The 15527-nt window shown below is 42.9% G+C and overlaps 1 protein-coding gene across 1 annotated transcript in view; it reads left to right on the top strand.

The window, feature by feature from the left end:
• The window catches only part of LOC124776640 (vesicular glutamate transporter 2-like), a 172933-nt gene that overhangs the window by 88723 nt on the left and 68683 nt on the right, over nucleotides 1-15527 (top strand). Inside the window, exon 3 of the mRNA XM_047251730.1 lies at nucleotides 7391-7571. Coding sequence (XP_047107686.1) covers nucleotides 7391-7571 — 181 coding nt within the window. The remainder of the gene's footprint in view (nucleotides 1-7390; nucleotides 7572-15527) is intronic.

Genomic DNA, 15527 nt, shown 5'->3' on the forward strand with positions numbered 1-15527 from the left:
TCCAAAATATTGCAACCTTTGTGTATGTGCATATATAATACAATTATCATGTGTAAAGAAGTTTTGCAAATACGCAACGTAGCGCATTAAAGAGTGAAGCTTGTTTTACGACATTTGACATCATTGTTACAATCACAGCTTGTGAAAGTGGAAAGTGTAAGGCAGCCTATATTTTGCCTCTCTGTGCAGTTGTACCAGTGTACCAATTCTTTTCATAATATATTATAAGGAAATACTTATCTAATTAATGAATATATAGGTATCCTCACTCAGTCTCTTTTTTATGTTCTTGTCCCAGCGACATTTTGAACCGCGAATCGCTAAGTCAAGGTCTTCAGTAAATTTGATCTGGTGACGCTGCTCCTCACGTGCCTCACTACACACCATCTGACCAGAAGTATCAGGACGCCCCAGTGTAATGCGGATTTTGGCACTAGATATCACCAAAGGCGGACTCGAACCCTGTCCGTCCCGATAGCTGACTGATCGGTGTGACGGATTGCCGTCCAACGGGCCCGGGTTCGATTTCGAGCTGGGTCGGAGATTTTCTCCGCTCAGGGACTGGGCGTTGTGTTGTCTTCATCATTTCATCCCCATCCGGCGCGCAGATCGCCCAACGTGGCGTCGAATGTACACTACTGACCACTAAAATTGCTACACCACCCAAATGACGTGCTACAGACGCAAAATTTAACCGACATGAAGAAGATGCTGTGATATGCAAATGATTAGCTTTTCAGAGCATTCACACAAGGTTGGCGCCGGTGGCGACACCTACAACGTGCTGACATGAGGAAAGTTTCCAACCGATTTATCATACACAAACGGCAGTTGTCATGCCTCGTGTAAGGAGGAGAAATGCGTACCATCACGTTTCCGACTTTGATAAAGGTCGCGTTGTAGCCTATCGCGATTGCGGTTTATCGTATCGCGACATTGCTGCTCGCGTTGGCCGAGATCCAATGATTGTTAGCAGAATATGGAATCGGTGGGTTCCGGAGGGTAATACGGAACGCCGTGCTGGATCCCAACGGCCTCGTATCACTAGCAGTCGAGATGACAGGCATCTTATCCGCATAGTTGTAACGGGCCGTGCAGCCACGTCTAGATCCCTGCGTCAACAGATGTGGACGTTTGCAAGACAACAACCATCTGCACGAACAGTTCGACGACGTTTGCAGCAGCATGGACTATCAGCTCGGATACCATGGCTGCGGTTACCCTTGACGCTGCATCACAGACAGGAGAGTCTGAGATGGTGTACTCAACGACGAACCTGGGTGCACGAATGGCAAAACGTCATTTTTTCGGATGAATCCAGGTTCTGTTAACAGCATCATGATGATCGACTCCGTGTTTGGCAACATCGCGGTGAACGCACATTGGAAGCATGTATTCGTAATCGCCATACTGGCGTATCACCCGGCGTGATGGTATGGGGTGCCATTGGTTACACGTCTCGGTCACCTCTTGTTCGCATTGATGGCACTTTGAACAGTGCACGTTACGTTTCAGATGTATTACGACCCGTGGCTCTACCCTTCATTCGATCCCTGCGAAACCCTACATTTCAGCAGGATAATGCACGACCGGTGTTGTACGTCCTGTACGGGCCTTTCTGGGTACAGAAAACGTTCTACTGCTGCCCTGGCCAGCACATTCTCCATATCTCTCACCAACTAAAAACGTCTGGTCAATGGTGGCCGAGCAACTGGCTCGTCACAATACGCCAGTCACTACTCTTGATGAACTGTGGTATCGTGTTGAAGCTGCATGGCCAGCTGTACCTGTACACGCCATCCAAGCTCTGTTTGACTCAATGCCCAGGCGTATCATGACGGTTATTACAGCCAGAAGTGGTTGTTCTGGGTACTGATTTCTCGGGATCTATGCACCCAAATTGCGTGAAAATGTAATCACATGTCAGTTCTAGTATAATATATTTGTCCAATGGATACCCGTTTATCATCTGCATTTCTTCTTGTTATAGCAATTTTAATGGCCAGTATTGTAATAAGACCCGCACCAAGGTGGTCGGACCTGCCCCGGAAGGGGCCTCCCGGCCAATGACGCCAAAGGCGCATTTCAGTTTCATTTGAACCCTTCTAAAGCTGCCAACCTCGACTGTTGATGATGCGATTCTGAAGTGTAACGTGGAGGAACAACCACTGCTAAGACAAGACCAGACAGGTCTCGTGTACTGACAGAGTGAGACTGTTGAGCATTGCGAGGGGTGGTTCTAAATAATCACATGAAACCAGCGGGAGGAATCGCTCGTGAGTTGCAAAGTGCTGCCAGCAGTCCACTATCACACTGAGTTTGCGTATGGAGTGTAAAGGGATGAGAAACAATGGTCGAGCAATTGCTTACAAGCCACGCATTTCTTTAGTCAGATGGTTGAGGTGGTGTAAAGTGGGACAGTCATCCAGTGCAGCGGATGACTGGTAACCAGTGATTTGGAGTGATCAACCCTATGGCAATCCCATGGAGGAGTTTGGGTTTGGCGAATGCCTGCAGAATGTTACCTGGCATCCTGTGCGGTGCCGACAATGAAGTACACAGAAGGAGATGTTACAGCAAAGAAGTGTTTTTGGAAGTTGGGGAATGGTTTTGTTTTAGTTTTAATTATGCCATGTTCCGTAGATCATTTTTCCCGATTCTTTTATCTATATGATGTGGAACAGATCAGATTACAAGATATATATGCACACAAGAATAGTGCTAATATTAATATTACTGAAATTTTTAGTTCTGCACATGCAACTACATTTAGAGGTACAATCTTTTTTTTTTTTTTTGCCATTTCTGAAACAAAAACTCGTCCATGGAATAGAAGGAGTTGTCCAAACGAAATGATTTTAAGCTAGATTTAAAACTTGATCTGCTACCTGCCAGACACTTTATGTGGTTGAGCAAATGATCAAAGATATTTTCTGCTGAATAATGTTCTCCTTTTTGAGCAACTGACAGCTCCAATAACGGACAGGAAAGGTCATTTTTCCCTCTAGTGTTGTACGTATGAACATCCCTGTTCTTCACGAATTGAGATGGATTATTTGTAACGAATTTCATTAGCGAATATATGTACTATGATGGTGCAGTTAAAATACCTAACTCCTTGAAAAGGTGCCTACATGACGTCCTTGGGTGAACACCACTAATTATTCTCACTGCTCTCTTTGTGCAATCAATACTTTATGTCTAAGTGATGAGTTACCCAAGAAAACTATTTCATAAGACATTATTGAGTGGAAATATGCAATGTACGTTAGGAGGCTGATCTGTTTATTACCAAACTAGCGATTATACGAAGAGCGAAAGAAGCTGAACTTAGTTGTTTGAGAAGCTCAGTAATATGCTTCTTCCAGTTCAAGTTGTCATCAATCTGAATACCCAAAAATTTGTATAAATCTAACCTGTTAACTGAGCCCTGTTCATATGCTACATCAATTGTCAGTATGACTCTATACGGTGTACAGAACTGGATATAGTGAGTTTTTTCAAAATTAAGGGAGAGTCCATTTTCTGAGAACCACTTAATAATTGTTTGAAAGACATCCTTAACAATATCTTCAGCTGCTTTTTCTGGAATGGGATTTATTATAACACTCATGCCATCTGCAAAAAGTACTAGTTCTGCTTGCTGAACGTTAAGTGGGAGGTCATTCACATGAATAAGGAACAGCAGAGGACCTAAAATTGAACCCTGTGCGACTCCTTTGTGATAACTCCCCATTCATTAGAATTTACCACCCTCCCAACTTTATTTGTGCTATTCAGCACAACTTGTTGCTCTCTGTTCATTAAGTGTGATTCAAACCAGCTGTGTGTATAGCCTTCAATTCCATAAAACCTGAGTTTTTCTAAGAGTGCACATGACCCACACAGTCAAATGCCTTCCTTACTGCACTTAAGAAAATGTTTAGTGTGGAAGGGTACGAACACATTTTACAGCTTGTGTATATTATTTGAGGGCTGCAACTCTATTGTGAGTTTTTTGTGAAATAATATATATACTGCAACAAAAAACAGAAAACTATATAAAGCTAACTCCACTCAGAAAATGAAAAGTATACTCTCTGCTTGCATTCCTTTCACAGGCTAACCCTCCTAAAATATAGGAAACGTTTTCAGACTACACAACATTAACAGTGTCTTCACAAGACATGATAAACTGCAACACACACTGAGGCACAATATTAATGCACACACAGATAAACACTCACAACCAGGCATTTATAAAACAGTTTGTAGCACCTGCAAAGCCTTCTATGTAGGCCAAACAAGGCGTGACTTCCAAAAAAGATACAACGAACATACAAATTTCTACCACACTTGTGAGTATAATAAATCAGTAATAGCCTCCCACACAAAAAAACACCGGCCACCCATTCCATGATATCGCGCATGATCTTCATATATTACATAAAAGGGACATGGGACACCAAATGGACTTACATGAAGAATTGAAAGTATTCATTCAATAGCACAGAACATTTGGACATGTCGCTAAATGATAAACTTGGAAGTAACAATTAACTTCTCTAAAAACTTCTCCAATGTTGAATACCTTTTTAATTCGAAAAAATATTCTTTATCAGCTCCTCACCTGATATTGGCCTTGACATAAATATATCTGGATATAAATATCCACCTTCACTGTACACTACTGTGTTTACAATAGAAACTAGTTTATCTTAGCTCTCAAGACTCTTTGGATTGGTGTAAAAAATGATTGTGAAAGCGTTGAGTTGTGATCAACTTGTTACTGTGCTCTGGGTTCCAGACATCGAAATTACCAATAAAAATGTTAGCAAATGCACTAAGAAAATGACTAATGATGCAAATCAGACATGTACACATTCATAACATATTTATCTTCCAGAACAGGCGTCTTTTTGACACCTAACCTGACTGGCACACATGGCAAAGGAAACTAACCTCATTTCATATTAATTACAATGTAAAATTAACTGTAAATGCACCTAATGATGGCAGCATGCTGCCGAAGCGCGTCGTAATAATAAAATATTACTAACAGGTCACTGTTGCAATGTATATCATTTCAGAAAAAAAAAACATTTTACAGCGTAATGTTCTCCACACAGTACAGGAACAGTTCGGAGACGATGAGTTTTTGTGTCAGCATGATATCACACCCTGTCGTAAAGCATCATCTGTGAGGCAAGGGTTTGTAGACAATATCGCTCCTGAATTGGATTGGCCTTCCCGGAGTCCCGACCTGAACCCAACGGTACACCTCTGGGATGAGTTAAAACGTCGACTTGCCTCCAGTCTCCAGCGTCCAACATCTCTAGCTTCTCTGGTTTCACCTGTTGAGAAAGAATGGGCTGTCATTCCTCCACGACTTGAGACACCCGAGTAATAGAGTTCATGTAATCATGGAGGCGAAGGGTGGACACACCCCATTTTAACGTAATATTGGTCAGATTGTGATCAGACTGTATAGCTTCTGTGGTTTCTCTGTATGTTGAGTACTAAATGAGCCACGCTGTGTGGTCCAGCTATACAGGGTTGTCTGTTGATCGTGATTGGGCCATATATCTCACGAAATCAGCGTCAAACGATAAAACAACAAAGAACGAAACTTGTCTAGCTTGAAGGGGGAAACCAGATGGCGCTATGGTTGGTCCGCTAGATGGCGCTGCCATAGGTCAAACGGATACCAACTTCGTTTTTTTAAATAGGAACCCCCATTTTTATTACATATTCGTGTAGTACGTAAAGAAATATGAATGTTTTAGTTGGACCACTTTTTTCGCTTTGTAATAGATGGCGCTGTAATAGTCACAAACATATGGCTCACAATTTTAGACGAACAGTTGGTAACAGGTAGGTTTTTTAAATTACAATAGAGAACGTAGGTACAATAAATGCTCAGAATGATGTCCGTGAATCTCAATGCATTTGGCAATACGTGTAACGACATTCCTCTCAACAGCGAGTAGTTCGCCTTCCGTGATGTTCGCACGTGCATTGACAATGGGCTGACGCATGTTGTCAGGCGTTGTCGGTGGATGACAATAGCAAATATTCTTCAACATTCCCCAGAGAAAGAAATGCGTGGACGTTAGATCCGGTGAACGTGCGGGCTGTGGTATGGTGCTTCCAATCCACCTGTCATGAAATATGCAAATCAATACCGCTTCAACCGCACGCGAGCTATGCGCCGGACATCCATCATGTTGGAAGTAAATCGCCATTCTGTCATGCAGTGAAACATCTTGTAGTAACATAGGTAGATCATTACGTAGGAAATCAGCATACATTGCACCACTTAGATTGCCATCGATAAAATGGGGGCCAATTATCCTTACTGACATAATGCCGCACCATACATCAACCCGCCAAGGTCGCTGAGGTTCCACTTGTCGCAGCCATCGTGGATTTTCCGTTGCCCAATAGCGCATATTATGCCGGTTTACGTTACCGCTGTTGGCGAATCACGCTTCGTCGCTAAATAGAACGCGCGCAAAAAATCTGTCATCGTCCCGTAATTTCTCTTGTGCCCAGTGGCAGAACTGTACACGACGTTCAAAGTCGTCGCCCTGCAATTCATGGTGCATAGAAATATGGTACGGGTGCAATCGATGTTGATGTAGCATTCTCAACACAGACGTTTTTGAGATTCCCGATTCTCGCGCAATTTGTCTGCCACTGATGTGCGGATTAGCCGCGGCTGCAGCTAAAACCCCTACTTGGGCATCATCATTTGTTGCAGGTCGTAGTTGACACTTCACATGTGGCTGAACACCTCCCGATTCCTTAAATAACGTAACTATCCAGCGAACGGTCCGGACACTTGGATGATGTCGTCCAGGAGACCGAGCAGTATACATAGCACACACCCGTTGGGCGTTTTGATCACAATAGCCATATATCAACACGATATCGACCTTTTCCACAGTTTGTAAACGATCCATTTTAACACGGGTAATGTATCACGAGGCAAATACCGTCCGCACTGGCAGAATGTTACGAGATACCACGTACTTATACGTTTGTGACTATTACAGCGCCATCTATCACAAAGTGAAAAAAGTGGTCCAACTAAAACATTCACACTTCTTTACGTACTACACGAATCTGTAATAAAAAATGGGGGTTCCTATTTAAAAAAACGCAGTTGATATCCGTTTGACCTATGGCAGCGCCATCTAGCGGGCCAACCATAGCGCCATCTGGTTTCTCCTTTCAAGCTAGACGAGTTTCGTTGTCTGTAGTTTTTTCGTTTGACGCTTATTTCGTGAGATATTTGGCCCGGTCACTATCAATGGACCACCCTGTATAGTCAGATGCACGAGGTCAGAGGAGCGGTGGCCTGTTGTGGATGACGGTGGGGGTGAAAGCGGTTTCTTGGCTGCCGCAGGCCCCCCAGCGACGGCCTGGGCGCCGGCTGGGCCTTCTGGCGGCGGCGGCGGCGCCTGCTGTCGCTGCTCGCCTTCCTCGGCTTCTTCAACGTCTACTCGTTGCGCGTCAACCTCAGCGTCGCCATCGTCGCCATGACGGCCGAGCGCAACGTCACGCTGGCCAACGGCACCCTCTCTACGGTAAGTAACAGCTTAGTTTACACCCAGGTTTCACAGACATTTGAAGACGCATATCGATGGCTATTCACTCTGTACATAGTGTGATGTACGAATGTGCTCAAAAAATAACTGGCATTCTTGTTTTTTAGAAATAATTTTATTTATTCATCTACATCAATGTTATCCCCTTCAAAATACGCTGACCGAAAAAAAATCGCAGCACCAAGAAGGAGTTGTACGACATAAACGAAAGTTGGTAGGCGTATTTCTACATCTGAAAGATGATGTCTAATCAAATTTGGTGCCAGTCGCGTAACAGCGGCGCTGGTAGTTCCCCTATGAGGATGCAAATCAGCTTTGCGTTAAATACATGCCGTAACCGTCTTCAACTTTAATCACCTTTGAAATTGCTTTGGTTATTGGGAGTCTGTATGCACCATAAACACAGGGTGATTTTTTCCGCCGTGTAAAAACTCTAGGGATTAATCAAAAAACACTGGACTCGCATTCGGGAGGACGACGGTTCAATCCCGCGTCCGGCCATCCTGATTTAGGTTTTCCGTGATTTCCCTAAATCGCTCCAGGCAAATGCTGGGATGGCTCCTTTGAAAGGGCACGGCCGACTTCCTTCCCCATCCTTCCCTAATCCGATGAGACCGATGACCTCGCTGTGTGGTCTCTTCCCCCAAACAACCCCAACCCAACTAATCAAAAAAATGTGTGTAAAATCTTATGGGACTTAACTTCTAAGGTCATCAGCCCCTAAGCTTAAACACTACTTAACCTAAATTATCCTAAGGACAAACACACACCCATGCCTGAGGGAGGACTCGAACCTCCGCCGGGACCAGCCGCACAGTTCATGACTGCAGCGTCCCAGACTGCTCGGCTAATCCCGCAGGGCTGGGATTAATCGATGAGAGGATACGGAATAAAAAAGGTCTAATGAATTTATGTCCAGAAATGCATGATTCCCATGCTAGAGACTATTTATTCAATTATACTTTTTTTTTACACGGGCTGCTGTCTTATACGCACTGTACCATGAGCTAAAGTTACAGTGTGCATGGTTTCCTCCTAGAGGGTGGTACTGTTCCTCATACTTCATGCTCTAGAGTCCTCTCCCACCATAGTAATTGGTAATGTTGTGTCCGATTCATTCTCTTGCTGACTCACCTTTTAGTGGATGTGATACAGCGTTGTACACGGTCGTTCCGTATTCGAATCGAGAGCTTGCCGACACGGTGTTTACTTTCGCAAAGACCAAAGGCAACGGGCGGTGGCCAGTCCCCGCCAACAACAACCACAGCATTCAATGTTCGTAACAGTGTTTCGCCGTCTGCCTGAGGCAGGGTCGTTTCAGGAAGCAGGAAAGCATGAAGGACGTACCCAAAATGTTCGGAAGTCAGGCTTTGAGGAAAACGTGATTAACACTTTGGAAGGCGACCGCCGTGTCAGTACCAGTCAGTTGTCCCGCCAGTACAAGGTAAGCCAGTCGAACGTGTGGAACATTCTCCATGACAATTGTTACTACCCTTATCAGTTACAGCATATGCAGAGATTACTGGCGACAGACTTTCCACATCATGAGCAGTTTTGTCACTGGTTTCTTCGCCAGCCAACCACGATTCTAGAGCCGGCCGGTGTGGCCGAGCGGTTCTAGGCGATTCAGTCTGGAACCGCACGAACGCTACGGTCGCAGGTTCGAACCGGGCCTCGGGCATGGATGTGTGTGATGTCCTTAGGTTAGTTAGGTTTAAGTAGTTCTAAGTTCTAGGGGACTGATGACCTTAGATGTTAAGTCCCATAGTGCTCAGAGCCATTTGAACAATTTTTTCACGATTCTAGGACCTGTGTCATCCATCCTATTCACAAATGAGTCCACCTTTACACGGAATGGTATCTTCAACTTTCATAACAGTCACCTGTGGGATAGTATACAGAAACATCGTGGTGTGACGATAGCGAACCATCAGAATGTGTGGGCTGGGATTTTTGGCGACCGTATTTTGGGGCAGTCTTCCTTCCAAATCACCTAACGGGTCGTGACTATCGGCGTTTCTTGCCAGTGACTTTGCTTCGCCTGCTGGAAGAAGTGCCACTGATGATTCCAGGGGTTATGTGGCTGCTACATGATGGTGCTCCAGCCCACTTTGCTGTTAACATCTGGATGTATCTCAATCGCGTCTTCCCTAGTCGATGGATTGGACAAGGTGGTCCAGTTGCATAGCCTGCTCCTTCACCGGATCTTAACCTGTGCAATTCCTGGTTATGAAGCCACATCAAAAGTATCGTGTATGCAGAGCCCGTTCCAAATGTGGAGACACTGGAGCAGCATATGCATGCTGCCTTTCACACTGTTCGGACGCACCTGGCCAATGTGAAAGTGTGAAACAAAACATGCTACGGCAGCATATACACACATGCATTGAGGCACATAGAAACCATTTTCAACACATACTGTAACTATGGCTGTATGGTACACCTCGTATGAGACCACAGTCTCTGTAACAATCTATCATTGAATAAATGGTCTCTAATATGAAAACCATGCATTTATGGACATAAATTCATTTGACCCTTTTTGTTCCGTATCCTCTGATTGATCAATCCCTACAATTTGTACACAGTGGAAAAAATCACCCTGTATGGTAATAAACATCCAAAGGGCTGTCAAGCAGCTCTTCTTCTTAGCGTTGCATCTTCAGAGTCCTGTCTCTCCAGTTCCCTGAGTATCCTATGGTCAGCTGACAAGATATTTGTGTCGAGCAAAGAAGACTTCAACAATTGTATTTATCATTAACGTCCATCAGAGAAACGCATTCACAGCCTTCTACATCAAGAATGGAAAGATAATTATGGAAGAGGGTATGACAGTTTATTCAGAGTACACAGTAGTCTATAATAGAGATAGATAAGTGGGAATATTGTTCAACAAATAATGACGATAGAACAGAACGACATGAATATGCAGTACCTGATTGCTTTCTAAAAGAGGATGAATTTCAATTGCTGGAACTGTCTTCGCTTTTGGAAATGCCTACCCATTCTGGCTCTCCAGCCATGCAAGAAGCAGTTGGCACCGATCCAGTGAGCTGTCCAACAATTTTTTTCTTCCAGCAATACAACACGCCCCTGATCTGGTACTAGCAGAGCCGCAGGCTTTGTCTGCCCCACCACAGCAGCAACAGTCCACGGCAGTGTTCCAACACATACGAGAGTGCTCTGTACCATTTAACATCTGGATCGGTACAGACATGCTGACAATCAGACATATCTGCATAAAGTGATCAGTTTTTGAGTAGGAACACGTGCACTAGTTATTTACAATGTACAGTGACATCTGCATTGTATGGGTCTTTTTCTACAAGAATGGACATATTTACACATCAATTTGCAGTAGGCAGATGCACAATCTACCTCATGTGAGTAACACTTGACATGAGTTCCATTCTAGCATCACACTAAGCTGCTGAGCTATAGCTCCTAATGTGAGATTGCGATTATTTTATTGCATTCAAACCTAGCTCTAACCTCATGCAAAATGCAGATGTGCCTGTCCCAAAACTGAACACTTTTTGCTGATGTGTACCTGCCTACTGCAAACTGATGTGCATGCATTCTTGAAGAAAAAGATTTATGCACTGTAGTTGCAACTGCACATTGCAAATAAACTGCCTGACATAAGTTTCTGATCTTGGCTGATGTGATCATATTTGTCAGTGTAATGTTACATCAACGTCATTCCAATGTCAACATTGTGTTATGTTGACACACATGCAATCACACACGTGGCAGTGGCATGTGAAACTCGTCATTCAAGATCTGTGCATCTGTATCTACATTTATTCCACAAGCTGCTTTATGGTGTGTGGTGGAGGGTGCTTTATGCACCACTGTCACTTCCTCTTTTTCCTCTTTGAGTGGCAAACAGTTTGCAGGCAGAATGATTGCTGATAAGCCTGCATGTGGGCTTGAATCTCTCTAATTTTATCGTCATATTCCCTTCGCGAGATGTTCATAGGTGAAAGCAATATGATTGTTGACTTTTCTAGGAACTTTAACTAAAACCACTCTGAGATGCAGGAAGCCTCTCTTACAGTGTCTCCCACTGGAGTTGATTAATCATCTGTGTGACGCTTTTGTGACTACTAAATGAACCTGTAGAGAAACGTGCCACTCTTCTTTGGATCTTCTCTATATCCTCTTTCTGGTATTGACCCCATACAGATGAGCAATGTTCAAATATTGGTCAATTGGTCAAACAAGTGTTTTGTAAGCCAGTTCCTCTGTTGATAGACTACATTTCTCGAAGATTCTTCCACTGACTCTGTCTGGCATCTGCCTTACTTGTGGTTAATTTTATGTGGTTGTTACTTTTGATATTGCTCTGCACTCGTACTTCAGATGTTTTGTGGAAGTAATTGCATCCAGTGACTGTTCTGCAAGATTTTAATCATACAATAAAGGGGGGAGAAGTCATCAGTATCAGAGCCATCACACTTAAAAATGGCTGCAAAGTATCTCGAGGTAAGATACCTTGACCCTGCAGTGTGTATAAATTAATAACAGCATATCATATTCCGCAGAACGGCGGTAAATATTGACATACGATATTTTGACATTACTGTGTATAATTTAATGATGTGATGGTAAATTTTGCAAAAATGGTAGTTTTCTCGGTGAACTGTGACTGTGTGCTATTCACCCTACAAATGCTAGCTGATAACACCATAATTAATGGCTGCCCTAAAGTTTCATAGTAACACTATTAGCAGCAAACTATTGGCCATTTCTGTAATTTGCTGTAATTGTACCTGTTTAATTTTTACACAAACACCTGCTCTAGGTACAGCAAATAAACAATTGCTACAAGGAATCACATCATCTGAATTCTTGCACTGCGCACATCTGCATTAAATAGTCAGGTGCTGAGATCTATGCTGTGGGTTAGTGATCGTTATAGGCAGACTGAGATTCTGGCATTTGCATTGCAGTTTTATCCATAGCACTTCGAACCAGAATAAGTTCCTGTTAGGGTGTCCATAATGATGCACTTCTTATCGTCAAAGAATCCCATTTATTCTCGAATCTAGCAAGCTCTATGTCATTGATAATCTGCATCTGTTTCACCATTTAAAATATCTAACATTCGCTTACACATTGACTACATCGACAGTTACTCATCGCCAACCATTGGTGGATACGTATGGGGGCGCGTAGAGCGCGCCTTCCCCCCCCCCCCCCCCCCCGCGCCCCCACCGACCTCTCCCACACCACACCCCCTTGCGGGTCTGCCCGCATTGCCACTCGCGCCGCCCCCGCCAGTCGGCCCACACGCTATTCGTTCGTTTCTTTCATCATTCGATTCGACTGAATCGAGTTATCGAGTAGTTGTACTTTCCTATGTAACACTCGCGTCCGTGTCATCGTATTTTATACGTTTCTGTCTGGCACATAGAACGCTAACACATACCTACGAGAAAAGTCGCGGCCATTCTAGTGATCTCGATAGGTTATTCTCTCTGACATTTTTTAGAGAAAAGCCGTGAATATTCTACTGTTTTCTTGTGCAGAGAATCTTCTATGCGTAACGTTATAAATACATACTCTTCGCCGAATGGAAGGCTAGTTTACGTTCAGAAGCAGAAATATTAAGACTGAAGAATGAGTAACTACAAAGTCCTAGTTGTAGCAAGTGCAAGTGTGAAATACAAAATATTTACTTGTCTACCTGCATCTATTGCTACAGCAAAAGAAGTTTTTCAACATTGCGGCGTACAAAGACATGGCTTAGGTCGACAATGAAGGAGGATCTACTTAATGGCTTGGCTCTGTCGAACACTCGCCCTGACATTGATTGTCCTATTGACGATGTAATTAATCATTTTGCCAGGAAGAATAGGCGCATATAATTCATAATTTAAGAAATAGAACGACAATTGTAACTTCTTTATATCATAAGATGGCATTGTCTTGTATATGTGTATAATCAGTTTAAATAAAACTTTCTTAAACTTTGTATGTGACTTGATTATTTTTTATTACGGTAAAATTAAAGGTAGCTCAAGATATCTTTAGCGCTCCCTCTTTGAGGTTTTTCTGTATCCGCCACTGTCGCCAACAAGCAGGTTTTTTAGCTGAAATTAGCAGGGATGCAGACATTTTAAAAATCTGATGGAGCAGTAGTTATGCACTAATATTTTTCTACACATCTACAAATAATATCACATACCATTAGTAACTTCTCACTTCAAAATTATCAGCTCAGCATGCCAGTGCCAACAATTCTCTCTCATCTCGATAGAGCCTAATTTGCTTATTTCATCAAGAGTGCTCTGGGTTTTACTGCATGCTACTTGAGACATCTGGTGATAGCAAGGTTAGTGCCAGCATGAGGCAACATTTGATATTCAGAAGACTGCTTATATGACCAAAAAAGATTTTTGAATAGGATTGCAGAACAGATGCAATAGGAGGCATGATTTTACAAGACCTCACTGGCATGAGTGCTCTGCATCACGCTACACATTACTTGAGCTGTGACTGAGAGGTCATGTGACATTGGAGTAACCAACTCATAAGAGTCATTGTGAAGCGACACGTTATGTGGGTTGGAGTGCCCTCAGAAGTTTGCACACCAAGGTGGCACATGATGGCTACCTGTCAGCTGGTGGCGTGATTACAGTTTCACATGCATGAAATGTAGGCAGGAAGCATGGTTTGCCCTCCACTTCATGTGTGCAGCATGTATGATAGCAGCTAGAGCCGGAGTGTGTATATATATATATATATATATATATATATATATATATATATATGTATATGTATATATGTATATATGTATATATTTGTGTGTGCATGCACAGCTGAAAAAATTCTAATGTAACATTTGTTGCAGGTGTAAACACTAAACCAACTACTGAGGCTGTTGTTAACATAACATATGACTCTATATAGATGTGCTGACAATCAGACATGTCTGTATATAAGGCGATCAGTTTTTTCAAATGGTAAATCTGAACTAATTATTTACAATGTGCAGTTATACCGGAATTGAACGGATCTTTTTATGCATGAATGAACGTATTTACACATCAATTTATAGTAGGCAGACACACATTCTGTCTTGTGTGTGCTATACTTGATGTCTGTCATGTTCTAGCATCACACTGAACTGCTGAGAATAGCACATAGTGTGGTCTCACAATTATTTTTTTACATTCAATCCTAGCTCTAAACTGATTGTTTATAGGAGTGGAGGGGGGACTTAGGTTTAATGTACTGTCAATATGTACATGAATTGCATGCAATCGAAGAGGTGTATTTGCATGGTGATGTGCTGTCCCAGGAAAGCTGTCCCACTAGGCTCGCTATCAGCAGCCGAGTCTCGTGAAACGTACTGCCTATGTTATCCACTCTGAAAAACAGTTCAGAATTTTTTTCAGTTGGTTGTATACCAAAGACACACCACATTCATTGTAGCAGCTTACATACAGAACGCCCATGCACTGATATTTGCACATACTGTGCCTACAAGAAAGCTGTCAGTTCTTTTGACAGTAAGCACTTGCCGTGGAGTAGACACCACATGCCGGCAGCTGTCTTTCGGAGGTTGTCAGTAAAAATCTCCATACAGTGCATTATGCTCCACACAGACTGCCTGTTCGATATCAAAAAAGCTGTACTGCCAGTGCTGTACCTGGTGTACCATGAAGTTGATAACTTTCTCTCTTAAAAGGCGATTGTCTCAAGTCGTAGATGAGCTGCATGTGTTTAAACGAATTTTTTTCGATCAAATAAGCAACTCAAGATGCCATATATACAGTACACATCTTTTATACTTCTGAGTCTTAAGACGGATGGTATATGTTGTTGGGTGATGTGTAATTTTGTTAGACATAGTAGACGCACATTTTTGCAAGCATATATTTATGTATGATTATGGGGGTCAATTTTACATACTGATAAAATACA

This window comes from Schistocerca piceifrons, chromosome 2 (genome assembly GCF_021461385.2).
Source record: "Schistocerca piceifrons isolate TAMUIC-IGC-003096 chromosome 2, iqSchPice1.1, whole genome shotgun sequence".
In the NCBI taxonomy this organism is placed as follows: Eukaryota; Metazoa; Arthropoda; class Insecta; order Orthoptera; family Acrididae; genus Schistocerca; species Schistocerca piceifrons.